The 16,112-nt window shown below is 41.4% G+C and overlaps 6 protein-coding genes across 6 annotated transcripts; all 6 read right to left on the bottom strand.

The window, feature by feature from the left end:
• Window positions 1-377: 377 nt before the first annotated feature.
• Window positions 378-1,944, bottom strand: ATC70_002286 (uncharacterized protein; the record flags this gene model as incomplete). Its single annotated transcript, XM_064821665.1, has 3 exons — window positions 378-1,539; window positions 1,608-1,647; window positions 1,710-1,944. 3 exons carry the CDS (start codon window positions 1,942-1,944, stop codon window positions 378-380), a joined length of 1,437 nt encoding a protein of 478 aa, XP_064681351.1.
• Window positions 1,945-2,268: 324 nt separating this feature from the next.
• On the bottom strand, window positions 2,269-5,490 carry ATC70_002285 (uncharacterized protein; the record flags this gene model as incomplete). The annotated part of the gene is made up of 11 exons (XM_064821664.1): window positions 2,269-2,900; window positions 2,957-3,353; window positions 3,409-3,689; window positions 3,750-4,408; window positions 4,465-4,678; window positions 4,742-4,820; window positions 4,885-4,973; window positions 5,026-5,082; window positions 5,137-5,228; window positions 5,287-5,354; window positions 5,410-5,490. 11 exons carry the CDS (start codon window positions 5,488-5,490, stop codon window positions 2,269-2,271), a joined length of 2,649 nt encoding a protein of 882 aa, XP_064681350.1.
• Window positions 5,491-5,734: 244 nt separating this feature from the next.
• Window positions 5,735-8,469, bottom strand: ATC70_002284 (uncharacterized protein; the record flags this gene model as incomplete). The annotated part of the gene is made up of 10 exons (XM_064821663.1): window positions 5,735-5,783; window positions 5,835-5,875; window positions 5,939-6,264; window positions 6,330-6,660; window positions 6,712-7,313; window positions 7,370-7,850; window positions 7,907-7,976; window positions 8,033-8,136; window positions 8,190-8,308; window positions 8,370-8,469. 10 exons carry the CDS (start codon window positions 8,467-8,469, stop codon window positions 5,735-5,737), a joined length of 2,223 nt encoding a protein of 740 aa, XP_064681349.1.
• A 368-nt stretch (window positions 8,470-8,837) lies between these two features.
• Window positions 8,838-11,068, bottom strand: ATC70_002283 (uncharacterized protein; the record flags this gene model as incomplete). The annotated part of the gene is made up of 9 exons (XM_064821662.1): window positions 8,838-9,039; window positions 9,100-9,352; window positions 9,411-9,713; window positions 9,767-10,173; window positions 10,229-10,350; window positions 10,406-10,578; window positions 10,632-10,697; window positions 10,758-10,816; window positions 10,872-11,068. The coding sequence occupies 9 exons, from the start codon at window positions 11,066-11,068 to the stop codon at window positions 8,838-8,840; spliced, it is 1,782 nt and encodes a 593-aa protein (XP_064681348.1).
• A 95-nt stretch (window positions 11,069-11,163) lies between these two features.
• On the bottom strand, window positions 11,164-12,538 carry MDM34_1 (ERMES complex subunit; the record flags this gene model as incomplete). The annotated part of the gene is made up of 3 exons (XM_064821661.1): window positions 11,164-11,550; window positions 11,628-11,789; window positions 11,852-12,538. The coding sequence occupies 3 exons, from the start codon at window positions 12,536-12,538 to the stop codon at window positions 11,164-11,166; spliced, it is 1,236 nt and encodes a 411-aa protein (XP_064681347.1).
• A 656-nt stretch (window positions 12,539-13,194) lies between these two features.
• On the bottom strand, window positions 13,195-16,112 carry MYO1_1 (class II myosin; the record flags this gene model as incomplete). Its single annotated transcript, XM_064821660.1, has 5 exons — window positions 13,195-13,796; window positions 13,858-14,114; window positions 14,175-15,712; window positions 15,765-15,963; window positions 16,027-16,112. 5 exons carry the CDS (start codon window positions 16,110-16,112, stop codon window positions 13,195-13,197), a joined length of 2,682 nt encoding a protein of 893 aa, XP_064681346.1.

The raw sequence follows: 16,112 nt of genomic DNA, 5'->3' as shown, positions 1-16,112 counted from the left end.
ACATACTTCTTGGATACCTACATTTTCACACACATACACATACATACTGTATACCAGTATTGAACTTATTGAAGAAACAGGTTATACGGACTCAATCTTAATCTAAATACTTTGGTATTGTTATCAATGTGATATTTTGAGCAAAGTGGGTAAGTAATGAACGATATGGAGCAATTGCAGATTACTCTTTCTGTATCTCGATTAAAATTTTCTACTTTGCTTGTTACGGGTAAAGTAATGGTTAAATACACGCTTTTAAAAATAACGATTTATTTGAAAAAAAGAAACATGGAAACTTGTGAGATAGTATATATGCATTATAAAAGATGAAGCAAAAAAAAAAAAAAAGAAGTGCAAAATGAAAGGACGCTCTAGACTCAAGCAGTCGTTTTCGCTGTATTAGAAGAAATATCAATGAGAGAAAAGTTATCAATGTTGGTATTGTTTAAAAAGGCAAAAGTTGCCTGCATATCAAAATAGCTTTCCATATCAAATAGTTCAATTTTGTCTGTAGTGCTACTGTCCACGGCATCGTTTTTGGGCGTCTTTATCGTTGGTGATGATAACGATGAAGCTGGTTTCTCAGAAGTGTCACTGTTACTTGACTCCAGAGTCTCAAACACTTCTTCCTCTGCGTTCTTCTTATCCTTCTTTTCGTTGGATTGGCTCTTTCTTCTGGAGGGTATATCAATTGTGGATGGCTTTTTGTTTGGATTTGATGTTGCAGATCTTGAAAGTGGCGCATCAGGAGGCGTGCTCTTTCGCTTTGTAGATTTGTCCTCGCTCAAAGACTTTTTGGACTTTTTCTTTTTCAAAAAGAAAGAGCTGAATGATCTTTTTTGCTTTACTTCAGGTCTCTTTGTAGAGGGGCTGGGGGTTGTGGTAGTGCTTGCAGTAGGAGGTATGGATTTAGTATGTTGTTCTGTAGTACCTTCACTCTTTGAGAGTTTAGTTTGTGGTTTGGTGACAGCAGGCGATAACTGTTTTTCTTCGATTGTGCTCTGTAGCTCTTGTGGCTGTGGAACGTCAAATGTGCTACGGATATATTGATTTTGTAACCTCATGGCAGGCGTTGAATTCGTTTTGGTCACAATAGGATGCGCCAGCGATGTATCTAAATTTGTCGGAAGCTCGGATAAGAATAGATCATTTTTTGTAATTGTTGTTGTTGTTGTTGTTGTTGCTGTAATTGTTGTTATTGCTTCCTGAGGGGCTGTGTTATTATCTACCACTTCTGCCGTATTGCTTTGCTCATCATCACCATCAAATTGGCGCTGATCTTGGCTTGGTTCCAAATGTTCATCATTGACATTGACAGGCGAGTCTTGTTGATAGTCATCTTCAATCATCATGAGAGTAGCATTTGGTTCAGGGTTCCAGTAGGAAATATTCCACTGTCTTTGCATATGTCGTGCTTCTTCAAACATGCTAAACCAGTTGACTGGGACCATGGCGCGCAATTGCTTTGTCCACAAATGAATAGGCGGGTTACCCGCATAATCAAAGGCAAGATACGCATCAAAGTTATTTGGCAGGTACCTGGATGTTTGTTTTTAGTCTACATTTTAGTCTTTTTTGTGGTCTACTACAATTTGTATATACATTACCTTGCTTCTGACCAGCGCAATTCGTCTAACAAATCCGTGCCTGAATCATTTGAGTTAGATTAGATAAGGTAGACACACTGAAGAGCAAGCAATGAAACATACGCAAAACGGAAAAGCAGCACATATCATCATCCCAACCTTGAAATAGTGCAACAACTATCAATTTAATCTTTAAAATGTACAATTCCCCTTGCTGCAGTTCATTTAATGTTACGTGGTCAAGCGCCTCTTCATGGGCAGACGAGCCCGTTATGCTTTCTGCAGGAGTTTTTGGTGCATGCGCATTTGGCCAATTTGGTAGAAATTGAACTGGTTTACTATCCCAATCATACGCCATTTGATATGTGTGTGATGATTTGAATGGCAAAAAAAAAGAGAGAAAAAAGAAAAGGAGAGAACAACGAGACATCAAAATGAGGGTCGTTTTTTATAGACGAAGAAGGGAAGGGAGACGATCCGTTCGCAAATTGTGCAACGGCATGGGGCTTTAACATATGTGGGATTTTTGCTATTTTCAAATTGAACGCCATCCATTTTGTCTACTACTTTAGTATAGATTTTATTTTATATATGAAAAAAGTCAAAGTTGTTGTAACAGAATCATTCATTTTTTTTTGTTTGGGGTTTATGTACAGGTTAAATTAAGATAATTGCTATTTTTTCATGTCTCTTCGTTGGCCTTTAAGACCATATTCTTGAGAAAACGCTGCAAAACATGTCTCATACGTTGTGGTGTTATTTTCGGTGAGTATCTCCTGATTCTATATTCTAAACATCGAGTAACAATATCTCTAGGAATGAAAGAGCTCTTTGTGCTGGCGGACGGGTTCAAGCCATTGTTCATGTTGTTTCCATTCTCGCCTTCATCATCATCACCTTGATGACTGCTTGCATTTTGGCCAGGTAGAATGACAGATGTAGCAGGTCTGCTGTAGTAGAATGACGGGGACATCCATTTTGCAAATGAATTCTTTTGTGTTGATGCAGAGTACCAGGAAGGCGACATGGATGTGCTTGGTAAAATGCTATTGGCGAATGATGGATGGTATAAAGGTAGAGTATTGGGGTTTCTATCGTTTGATTTTTCTTCGTCTTCATCCAATGCTTCGTTTTCATCGGCTTTGGGTGAAGATGGTGTTTGTCGTGGCGATGAAGGCGCAGAATTGCTATTCTCAGGGCCTGATGTAACTAGGTGACGATAACTTCCACGTAAAGCAAATTCGGGTGGGATAATATCCATGGTAACAGTGCCCATCAAATGAAGATGACGAATGGCTTGTAATACATCAGACACTAAAAATACAAGACATTGAGCACGTATTTCATCGTCTCTTGATCTTCGCACTTACCATAGAGATATTCGAGGAATTCTCGGTTCTTGAACACTCGCTTTTCGCTGATGCGGTTCATGATTTTGTGCCATAAATTTGTCTTGTTGCTCCAATAGGGCCAACCATATTGCATTAATACAATCATATTGCCGGCCTTTTCGTCCCAGCGAAGAGCAGAATCAATGGAGGCCATACCACCACGTTGTTCAGATTCATTATCCAGGCTTACAATCAGATGTTTGATACATCGTACAACAAGTCCTTCCTGTGTCACTCTCATCAAACCAAACTCTCTTCCATGAAAAATGTTGGCTACTGTGCAACAATCTGTTTCGTCAGAGCTGAAATCTTTGGCGTCGAGACCATTGGGTATTGGGAATACAGATAAAATGATGGCAATTTCCAGTGTCGATTGCTGTTAGAAATCGCAATGAGTGGCATTGTCTCTTTTACAAATCGATTGCCCTTACCTGAAGACTGCCCACGAGCAAATATATGACCCCGATGTTATACAAAACGCGGAAGGCAAACATAAATGGAATATCCATTTCAGTCGAATTTCGGCTATACTCGGTTTTTTCCTGTCTACGTTGTACTTCGATTCGATCGCAAATACTCTGCGACAGCTCCAATGCTTTGGCCAAATTGCCAGGCACAGAAGGCGAGGCTAATGCCAGGTCGCTTCTGACCAGTAACACAGCGTTGTGCATATCAAATGGCAACTTGTAGCCGTCAATGACTCGACACAATTCTACATGGATAGTGAGGTAAATGATATGCACAGATTCAGGCTAGTACTTGGGGCTGTTACCTTGCTCCCATCCTCCCAAATGATCAATGATGGTCTTTTGCGATAATTTATTGCTCGCCCATTGCCACAATTCAACTGTGTGTCTCAAGCAATCGGCTGCTTTGCTCAGTATCTGCAATGCATCATCCACACCTTGAACACAGTACGAGTCTAATCCCAATGCACGACCGTCTTCATCATCGTATTCATTTTCATCAGCCACCGACGAATTGGAGGAATTATCTACTTTTGAGCGTTTGTCGTTTCTCCTCAATAAATGACAATCATCCGAGAAATTGAGTGTGTTTCTTTCCACATTGCTGCTGCTATCATGCGACGAAGACCGCTTTTGTCCTATGCGATGGTTGGGTGCGTTGCTGTCGCTTGGCTGAAACGAACAAACAGGGATCAAACAGGACTTTTCCTCGGCAGAGTTTGATGCACTGTCCGTTCCACACACGTACTTGTAATAGTCGTACCCAAACTGAACAAATTGCGAGGCAGCCACCATGTATTCGCACATGAGCGTAGATATGATTGAGAGATCCTCTGTGGTGGGTAAAGCATGTATGTCTCCATTTTCCACATCATCGTCAATGCGAACACTGTTTCTATGCTCCTTGAGGAATTGAAATCGAATAATGTGCGAAACTGAATCCAACTGGTCCAAGCCATTGTATCTGAATAAGTGTGTGCGTTAGCATGCGAAGCAGGTTATAAAACACTGGCACTTTACCCGCATGCAGACAACATGGCACATGTAAACTTGCTGGATTCTTCCCATCGATGCTTTTTGATGTAATAGCGCTGGCCCAGCAACAAAAATTGCTCAAACAAAATGTGCGGCAAGGTGATGTAGTGCTTGCTCTCTGTGGATTTGATGGACGGTACCTTATCCTTTCTTACCAACAACAATCTCTGCTTGCAGAGACGAGGGAACAATTCGGTGACTTTTTTTTTCAATGACAAAATTCAGTGAGGATTGATGTGAACACTGCGAAATGATGTATTACCTAATAAGCTGATACACTTTTTCTTTTCCTCTTCTGTTGATTCTTGAGCGCAAATGATGAGTAGATTGATAGCACTAATCTGTAGTGGTTACTGTCAGCGGAGTGGTCATGATATATCTGTTTTTTTTTTGCGAGCTAGTTACCAGGTATTTATAAGCATGGCGGGGATACGCTTGAATGTAATCAAACAATATCACAAATGCACGCATAGATTCCTTTTCTTTCAAACGATCTACCAACACAGTTAAATCAGGAAACCGGCTCATCCGATCACATAGTCTCACCTGTCGCAAAGTCAATGATATTGGATTGTAGCAAGCATGGCAGCGATCCAAAAAATCCTATTGTAGTCTGTTAGGCTTTATCAAACGGAATTATCCTGTGTGAACGCGTACTGCTGGCATCTGTGTCTTTGGCTGGGTCAATGTTTTCGGCTACTTGGATCAAGTACGATTGAAATGTTGGGTTTTGTAAGCTGTTTGAATGGCTATAACAGATAGGATGAGAACAACATCTTGGTGCACAGTGAAATGTAAACTATTTACAGCAATACAAAGCTTTGAATGGCCTTTTCGAAATTTCCTAGGTGTATAGCAGAACGCAGCACATTAAACTACACAAGAACCAAGTTAGGCTCGACTAGCTGGGTGTCTACGATGGATGCCAACCTCATTTTCAAATGAATTTCTGCTCTCTGTCATTGCACTGTTGTATGCGCTCTCTGCCGATGATTTAGGCTCTTGCGACATGATTTCTCGATGGTGTAAACGATTGAACTTTCCGGGATTCAGTTGATTGTAATGATAAAAGGAAAATAGATAATGCAGATGATGATCGGTATTTACAGTGTGTGAAGGGAAGATTGAGAGAGAGGGAGAGAAAGAAGAGGAGAAAAAAGAAAAACAAGATGTTGGTTCATCCTCCTTGCAAGCCTTCAAGTTCCGCTGAAAGTTTCTTATGTAATAAAGATTTTTTTTTATTCATGTGTGTTCATCAAGCCAAATACGAATATGTGTCATCAGGTCCACGCTCCAAGTATTCCCTTAGGTAATCGTCAGAACCAACCCATCCCATAATTAAACCAAATACTTACTTGTCAATCAGCACTTCGATTCGCTTCTTGATCTCTTGAGCCTATTGTTGTTGGTTACATTCACATTAGATGCGGGACAATCTTGGATAAACAGAAAAACTTACAGTGACAGGAAATCGAACAACACCAGTAACTTCATTCAGCAGAGATCCATGGCTAGCTGTCGATCTAGACTTCATAATTCTCACAATCACGGCATCAATTTGCTGGTCCTTGGCAAATAAGACGGTCGTATCCAATCTTGCATTCTTCTCTATCACCTCGCTGAGAGTGGCCGTTGTCATTGACAGTTGATCCTTGTCTGCATAAAACTCGTAATTGAACGAAAACACATCGGTTGGCTTGATGTCATCGCCTTGAGGGTGTTTCTGTAGCAGCTTGTACTCACTACATGATAGAGAGACAAGTGTGCGACGGAGCTCTAGTTCATCTAAAACCCAAACATGAGTTTAGACCATTCCCATTTCATGTGACACACTGATAATGATGGCTTACCTAATTGACTGCAATTCAAAATGTCTGTAAATGAATAGGCATGCCTTGTTGTATCATTGAATAAGAGTAAGACGATGGTTTGCAGCAATGTTAATGTGATCTGTTTGGTGCCGCTGGGATAGTTGGCGGTAATATCGCATACACTGAGCGAGTTTTGCCATGTCAACACTCGTTTCTCGAACTTCGTTTGATAGAATGTGTTGTACATTACTTGTGCTTGATGGAAAGCGGTCGGTAAGTTGACATTAATGGGTATATACGACGGCCAGAATCCATATGTCAGTAGATTGACATTGATGTTGAGCGCAGGCTGCGTATTCATGTTGTATTCCTAAGAGAGGATCAATGGGTGGTTACATTTCATACGCTAAACCCGACTTACGTGGAACTCCTTCATCAGTTCACCTGATTTCTCGATATCTTTGACCATGCCCTCCATCTTACCTGTATAACCTGCGCCGCATTCTACCTTCATCTTGGCGAGGATCATCTTTTCCGCACTCTTATGAGAGATGTTCAATAAAAGTCGTTTTGCAAGGTCTCGTTTGTACAGCACTTCAAATTCATCCTTGCCCTGAAGCTGTCTAAACAAGAACATGCCCTTCTCCAGCAACTCTTGGTCAAATACGGGGTTTCGCAAGACCTGATCTGTATATTTCGCCAACAGCTTGATGGTATTATTCTCCCTCAAATTGATGAAATAGTCTGTGCCGTCCTTTAATCCATCCACAAATTGCTCATCGCCCTCGAAACTGTGATCCACCACTTCGTCGTTTTGAGAGTCGAATGCTGCTATCATGCTAATCTTGTCTTGAATGCTCGTCTTGTCACAAAGAATAGAGGATCCCTTGCTTTTGACGTAGTTTGTAAAGTATTTGGCGCAAATCTCCAGTTTATCCACTTTTTGCAATAATCTGTACAGCAATGAAAACTTGTCAAAGTCGCCGTCTTGAAAGTGATTGATGCTTTGGAAGTAGTCAAAGCCTACAAACTTGATCAACACACATGTCACACTCACTAGCACGCAGCCGACTGCTTACACTTGGCCAATATGCTTTCCACTCGCTTCGTCAATAACTCCTTTTCTACAATAGATTGCAGTTGCGATTTCGTTGACTTGTCAAAGTAGCTCTTGACACGCAGAATCGATTCCTGATGCACTCTTGTAGATACATGTTCGAGGTAGTCGAATATGTTGATGGATTCCAGTAGTTTGTCTCCTTCTTGATCGTAAAACTGTTGTGTCTGTATCAGTAACTGCTGCTCGAAGGCTGAGTGGTATAGACTGAGGTCCATCAGCATGCGAATATTGGACTGCAATAACAGCTCATCCACTGCTTGACCGATTCTCTCCATGCGAATCATGTCCAGTATGCTATTCAGCACTTTATGCCACACGCCTTGGTATCGGCTGAAGTTGTCTCTAAACAAACCCATTGCCATATTCCACATGGATCCTGTTTTGGTGTTCGATGCTATATAGGTGCGATCAAGATATAAGAACAAGCATCGGATTTGAGTCTACATCGCAGAGTGTCAATGTGAGGTCATCAAGTATCTATCTCATTCCCAATTACCATTTGCTTGCAGTAGCTCTTCCACAGTAAATGTACATCATGCAAATACTCGCCTCCTTCTTTGGTATTACTGACAGAAAGTGCCTATCAGCATCATACTGCATCATCGTGTTGAAGCAATCCTACCTTGCCAGCTCCTGGAATCGACTCTCAATGTATCGACGGCATTCCTCATAGAGGTGAAGATAGAGTGCTTCTGCTTTATCGTATTGACATAGATTCTCACAAAGCTGTTTTTGAGTGTTTAGCAGATCAATGTGATGCATTGTGCGCGCAAACTTACCTGGTACAGCACTTCTAGGCTCTCTGAGCTTGGCTCGTTCTTTTGAATGGCGTGAATAGCAGCCTTCAATCGATTCCAGGCTGTCTCTTCGTAGTCTATAGGCAGCTCTGGTCTGTCCACTAATTGACGCTAATTATGAATCATGGAGGTGGTATGGAACGCTGTTGATGCTGTGTCTACCTTTTAGATCATACACCACCAATTTGCTGTCTGATAATATGGGATGCTTTTGGCTATGTTGGAATGAATTGGATAGATATCTACTAAATGGAAGAGGCATAAAACCAGAATTTGATGTTGAAATGTTCTGTTCTGCTATATTATCAAGCTTAGGTCTTTTGATAGCCTCCCACTCTGTCATTTTTTTTTTTTTTTTTTTTTTTTATAACTGATGGATTGGAAAAAGAAAAAGTGATTTTGTCTGTTTCAACGCGCTCCCCATTTTTCATGTGCAGAAAAGCAACTTTTTATTTGCGGCTGCTCATTGCAATTGCTGTGCTTGTGTGTACACGAGGGGGGCTATTTGATCTGTTGTCTCATGTCAATGGAGTGTCAAGTATCAATGTAGACGTCCCTGCTTCAATAAAATTTACATATTGAATGATATACTGCTCTCAATGACACGTGGTAATTTGAATGAAATCTTGTTTATTTAGGATCATCTTGTTCAGACAAAAGCAAGAATACATTCAGGCTCATTTGACTCTCTGGCGAGTTCATTTCTGAGGCTCGCTCCATCATTTTATCCATGTCGTCAAACCCAACATGCGGGCTGTAAGATGCCATCATTAGATAACGATGATTCTCTACTTTGGGCAAAGGGATGAAGCTTGGCGAAATGAAGATGGTCCTATGCAAGGAAGGCTATTTGTTAGTTTCAATGTATCCGACATATCACAGTCATCTTTACCTTTCAAATGAATTGGAAGTGTTTGTCTTTGCAAAATCAATCTCTGCTTTTCCAGGCTGATGTCTACGAAGTACAACGCCTGAACTCTTTTCCAACTCGGCAACTGCTTCATCTAAACGGCTTGAGAAATCAAGAATGTTGACATGTGCATGTTGGTTGTCCTTTGAGTCTACTAGCAAGTGTCTAGGAGGCATGTAGGTTTTGTAAAAGACGAGGTTTGTGGTGACATTAAAACCGTTGGTATCAGTAACATCTAGCAAATGCTTTGAGGTCAATATCAATTTCTCTGCAAATACAGTCGCTTCACTTACTGTTGGGACCTACAGTGCAAGTCAAATCACCATTTTCAAGTACATGGCAATCATGAATACCAGTGGTTTGACGTTGGAGGAACCTCATGGTTGGCACAATACCGCCTTGGTGAACAACAGCAAAGATGTAGGTAGTAATTACATTGAAAAGCAACCAAATAACCCAAAAGGAAGCCGGCAGCTTGACTTGTTTCCAAGTGTAAATCAAGACTAAAGGAACAAGCAATGGCGCCAAGAATCTAGCCTCTTGGTGGGGAATAGTCGAGAGACCAATTAAGCCAGAGAAGACAACGCTAATGAGAACTAGAGAACCAAATCAATAATTGGCAGCGTATCATGATGTGTTGTGAAATTACCATAGAGGAGATGTGTATGATCGTTATTTTGCACCTGGGCAATGACATTTGGAATGTACAAAAAGCCAAATATAGCCAAAGGACCAAACAAGAGGGGTAAATTAACAGCAAAGTGTGTATAACGAGGATGAAGACCATGCTGAGCCAAGTTATCCACTTTCATGTTGTATAAAAGGTTATTGAGCGGCGTAATGACAATATCGCCATCTGCACGAACGGTGGCTAATGTTGTAGGGTCAAATAGCGTAGAAACAACATGTCCTACATCTCTAAATGGCCGACTATCTACAGTAAATGATAATGTGCCATAGTATACAGAATCTGCTGCAATGGCGAATACGGCAAAAGAAGCAATGCCCAAAATTAATGGAAATACAAAAGCCGTGAATTGATTAAAACTGTGGCTTCTGCAGAGCGAGTAAGTGATCTTGTTTAGTTGTCATGATCCTGAATTGAACTTACTGCTTATATGCTTGATAGATAAAGGCAATACCGATAGGAAGGGCGTAAAGAGGAAACGTGATTCTGGTAAATACGCCTACACTGAACAGGGCTCCCAGAAAAAAGGCTAACTTAGCATTTGCCTAACGATTTACCCATAAGTCTACAGAGTTTTGATACTTTTACAATCCAAATTACCCTGTGCGCATAATTGACATAGGTGTACAAGCATAAGCAAAGCAATACGCTTTCAAATGAATTAGAAAAGGGTCGAGTATTGTATGCTAATGTCACTTGGCTTGTGGCAATCAACAGCATGGGGATCTTTGGCTTGGAACCAATGCGCTTACAAATTCTGTAGACGCATAAATCTAAGGATTGTAATTAATGAATGAATCTACTGCCTTGTTTGTCTACAACAAACCTATAACCAGTGACCAAACAAAAGCACCCAAGCGCTCTGTCATAAACAGTGTTACCGAGGAAGGCACTTTGAATACATTGTGAGTTTGATTATTCATGCTTCAATTTAAGCTTTTCATCTGTTTACGTGTATCTTTAGGTAACCAAGCTTTCAAGATGTAGAATGGGATGCCTGTTGTCAAGAACCTAGTTCAACAGTTTAGACATTTTACTCGTATGTTGGCATAATTAATATAATTACGGTGAAATAATGGATCGAGATGCGTGTTGTGGTTGATATTCCCAAGGTGTCAATGTATGAATGTTGAAAATCTTTGCACTTGTAACCTCGGGATTTTGAAAAAACTCATCTGGATGTATGTAACCAGGCAACGTTGCAGTAAACCAACGTAACCATAGCAACAAAAATATAGACAGTAATGCCACTTTGCTGATCATTGTAGAGCGAGAGTCTTTTAATGAAAAAGAGAGAAGAAAGAATCCATTACATCGTGCTTTTAACTTTTTTTTTTTTATTATTATTACAAATTCTATCAGAAACGAGGAGTCATCATCATCATTTGAGTTGTATTAGGATACATGTAATTGTTGACACTGCTACTATTACTACTAATACTACCGCCACCACCACCTCCACTCAGACTATTCACCATCAAGTTACCTTGTTGTTGTAATTGCTGTTGTTGCTGCATTAACATCATTTTACTGAAATCAGATGGTTGCATTTGCTGCTGCTGCATCATCAATTGCTGTGGATGTGGAGACATGCTGGGCTCGTCTTGAGTGTGTTGCGCCTGCTGCTGTGGTTGTCGATAGAACAATCGCTGCGCTATTTCGTACAATCGATGGATCTTGTGCGCGGTTGGCGTGAATGGCGTTGGCAACATGGTCAAATCAGGTGGAGCAGGTAGTTTTAATTGCTTTGTATTGAATGAGAGAGAAAAGAGATGTTAATCTAAATAAGCATATTAAAGACAGCATGCATGTTTTTACTTACGTCTTCTGGCTTGGTCATTGAAATGTCTGCCATGGTAGCAAGATAGGTTAAATTGGACTGCAATTTAATTTGATACAATGTCAAATCAGGCTCCCTTTGTATTAAATTAGGTTGTTGGTGTTCCAAGCATAGTCGAATGATTTCTTGGTTTATAGTCAGGATCTACCATCAAGCAGATTTAGATATGCTGTTATATTGGACTGAAAAAAAAAAGATGACCTTACCAGTTCAATGCGTTTTGACATGACAGCATTGGTATCAAGCATGGGTTTGTTGGATGGTAAGGAGGGGGGTGATAGCACCTGAACGGGTGAAGGTGTTGTAGACATATTGTTCATGTTTTGTTGTATGAGTTTGGCTTGTTGCTGCTTGATGAACCAATGTGGAGGTTGGCTATTCAAATGTTGCTGTTGCTGTTGCTGTTGCTGCTGTAATTGTTGCTGTTGCTGCTGTTGTAATTGCTGCTGATACAATCTCTGCTGCTGAGATGCACGTCTTGCTTGCAATTCCTGCTGCTGCTGTTGCTGCTGCTGCTGTTGTAATTGCATTTGCTGTTGTTGTTCTTGCAAAAGCAAGAATTGCTGCTGTTGCTGTTGCTGTTGCTGTTGCTGCATCATCAGCATCATCATTTGGACTTGCTGGTTATCCAACATGGGGTCCATGAGACCATCATTCACTGTAGTAGGTGAATAGTAAGTGCTTGTCTCCATCTGCGACATTGGTACACTGGTGCCTGGCATCATGTTGGCTACCAGGTCATTCTCCATGGGTGTCCAGCCCATGATATCCGAGGATGACACAGCTGTTGTGGGCATGTCCATCGAGAAGGGTGGCATAAAGCTCGGCGACGATGTTACATCGCTTATTGGCATAGTGCTGAAAGCATCTGGTGGGCCTGAGTATGGGTTCATTTCTTCTTTTTGTCTTGTGTTATGTTATGTAGGTATATGTATATATGAATGATGATGAGGATGGTATAGATGAATACAGAAAGAGGGTATTTTATGTGAGAAAAAGAGAGACTGTAAGGAAAAAGAGAAATAAAAATTATAGAGAAAAAACAAGGAGACAAATGCGTATCCAAACTTCAACATCTTGATGCACTACTCGTTTCCTATAGGTATCTTTTATAGCTCGTCCCCATTTGTGATGAATGGATTAGCCAGCAGCAGTGTTCCTGCATATTTACTCACAGTGCGTGTGTACTACACATGACAAGAGGGTATCACATACGGATTTATGCATGCAGAAAAAAGTGGTTCAAGCTGCTTGGTGTCTGAAAAAATAAGCTCTGAAGTTGTATGTGCGACATGTACCCTTGTGTCATGGTCGATCTACAGTTACAGTGATGAATTTTGTTTATTTGGTCTATTATTTATAATATCTACAATTAGAAAATGGGAGCAACATGAATTGATGTGTGTGTTATATGTAAGTAAAGATGTGAATGGCAGCCTTGTTTTTTTTTTTTTTTTTTCAACAAGACTACAACTATGTGTTGTTCCATAATAATAAAAGGTGTGGGTGCGGTGGAGGGGGAGGTAGAGGAGGTTAATGAGAGGGTTATTCACAAACAACTTGAACAAGCATAGTTGACACCAGCATTAGGCTCAATTTCAATAGCTGTAGACTTGGCTAAAGAAGACTTGAAGTTTGAGCAAATGGACCAAATGTGAGACGCTATTTTGGGTCGTTGTTCTGCAACTGATGTCAATTCCTTTTCATAGGGAATAAAGTAAAATGTACTTTGGGGATCTTTTGAAAGCCAATTGAGTAAATGAGAAGCGACTAGGGCAATACCTTGAATCTCAGAGTCATCAACCACAATGCTCATGGTCTTGATGGTAGGGGACGTAGTGCTCATACTGCAAGCGGATGAGACGTTGGAGGTGGGTGTGGAGGGAGAGGAGGAAAGAGACGGTGCCGGGCTTTGTACTGGGCTGTTACAACAACTCTCTCCAATTTGGTTGTAGAAATGCGTGCGTAAATGAGATATCAACGCGTCCTTGTTTTCAAACAAGTTTTGCTCGGTATTACAATGAGACCAGCTGCACACATAACTGGCGTTGGCGGTAGGTGTCATATGGTCGTGAAGGACATGGCGTTGCAAGGTGAATGTATCGTCAAACATGAGAGAGCATTGATCCCATTTACAAGGCACTTGTTGACCTAGTATTTTTTTTTGTAGTGAGCAAATGTTGTCTACTCAAACACACAACACAGAACTTACGGTCTTGCAGGATACTCATCTTGATCTGAATGCCTACAATGTTCAATCCTTCCACAACAGGTGCTGATTTGCCAGATCTACCCAAAAGTGGACTTGTCTCGGATGTGGAAGCCTTTGGAAACGCTATCTTCATGACAGTGTAAAAGTCTCTCATTTTCAATGCCTTTTCCAGCCCAAATCTAGCTTCGTAAAGAAGGTATACATCGTCGAGCGATAGTACACTAGTTCTATCAGCCACTTCAAACTTGTCCTTTAGCCTGTAGCACAAATGCGTTCAGTCCATCATTCATGTTATTTCTACTAGTCCAAATCCTTACCATCCCAAACATCTGAAAGGCTCATCTAATTTTTGATACACAGTAAGATCAGGCACACGAGGCACCACACTTTGATTCTGAGGTTGCTGACTGGGCGTACTGGTTGTTGTGGCAGGCAAGGGTGTGGGCAAAGCTGTATCCTCTTGAATGAACCGAGTGCAAAAGTACTTTGATTTAGTCATCAGGAGCGAAATCAGTAGGCCAATGTATGCGTTCGAGTAGGGAGATGTCAAGAATTGACTGCGACACTGAGTAGAGACGCGAGTGTGCTGATAAATGTACTCTAACGCAGTGCCCACCAATTCCTCGTCGTCTGATAAAAGCATTTGCGAGACGCGCTCCATGACAGGGCTTGATTCCACACTAGCTTGATTCTCTTTGTTGATAGTAAGCCAAGTCAATGTGCGAATGGATCCAATCACCAGGTAGCGATCATGCGATGCCACAACTTGATAGATGCAGTTCAAACAAGGATCCTGTGCTGATTCCAACCTCAAGTGCACTGCAATGTTCTCTAATACATCCATTGAATGACGTCCCAACTCGACATGGCCTGTACTCATCGATGTTTGTAAAGCCTGTACTAAGATTTCTTTGACCAATGCGTGCTCCGACAGGGTAGGAATGTAGGCCGACAGAAAACTAAAATTGCGCAGGATGTGAAGTACCTTTAAGATGATGTTCAAAGTGCCTAAATCCGTGTAAGCAGATGTGTCGCCATTGTTGTTGTTGCTGTTGCCGTTGCTGCCAGTCTTCACAGCACCATTGCAGTGCGATTCGTTGATGGAGAAATCAGCACAATCAGCTGTGGTGCTCATGGGCGAAGATTCCATATCGTCTTGTAACATGATACTCAATGTGTCGCTGGCTGAAGTGGGCAAAGCGTTGTCGGCAGCATGACTCGCCAAACAGGGTTGAGCGAGACCCACTAGCATTTGCAGCAAAAAGGGCGATTCGTTCAGTTCGAGTCTTTCAGGACACTCAAATGACATGGTCACTATTCCGTCCAAAGCCCATTCCACATCTGATCTTTGTCCAAACTGCAGCGCAAATAAAATGCGATCCTTCTCATTAAAGGTGGTGTCTTGTTTTTCTGAGGCTTCAAGTTTTGATTCAGTTAACAATTGCATTGGTGGTATGGCTGCTGTCTTTGCTGGACTCTGGCTTATGGGAATTAGAGTAGGGTCCAAATTGATGTTGTTTGCAAAGTCGTATAAAAGCGGATTTCCCAATTGTTGTTGTAATGATGCTGTCAGAGGGGTCAACAGTGCAGCAGCAGCAGCGGCAGCGGCAGCAGCAGAGGCAGCAGAAGCAGCAGAAGCAGCGGCGGTATGCGTGTTGTTGCTCGAGGTGGAGGTGGACTTGGATGTCTTGGGTGAGGTTGAATTTCCATTGGCAGATTTCAAAGATGTTGATTTCTTGATCCCTGTTTTATACGCCTTTCCTGCCAAGGTGGATGACTTGTGAGCATGAGGCCCCAACAGCTCCTTTGGAGGAACCCAATCCTTGCTCCATAACTTCTCTTCCTCCCAACCCAACTATCAACAGACATGTTAAATAGCGATCCTATTCAACCATAAACAAACATACCAAATTTCGAATATAAACACCTTTCAAGATATAAGCACTGTTTGTGCAAGTAGATGGGAACTGAAAGATATCGCCCACTTGTTTCCAGCCTCTATTCTTTGTTACTTCATCGAATCCGCCTGAGCTCACTACCACTTGGAAAATCTTGTACAAATCGAGTCGTCTACCACCCAATACGGGCTCTGCTTGGAGTGTTGTACTGCAGATGGAATACAACATGTTAGACTGAATTTTTGTATCAACAAAGATGCTTTTTTTTTACCCTTTTGCAGCGTGGAATTGCTTCAATTCCTGTATAAAGTTGACATATTCAGGCGTACGGTCAATTGTATCGCGCAATCTCGCCAT

This window comes from Mucor velutinosus (assembly GCF_035048745.1).
Source record: "Mucor velutinosus strain NIH1002 chromosome Unknown tig00000093, whole genome shotgun sequence".
In the NCBI taxonomy this organism is placed as follows: Eukaryota; Fungi; Mucoromycota; class Mucoromycetes; order Mucorales; family Mucoraceae; genus Mucor; species Mucor velutinosus.
The sequence above is the reverse complement of the archived record's forward strand: the minus strand, read 5'-3'. Positions and strand labels throughout refer to the sequence as shown.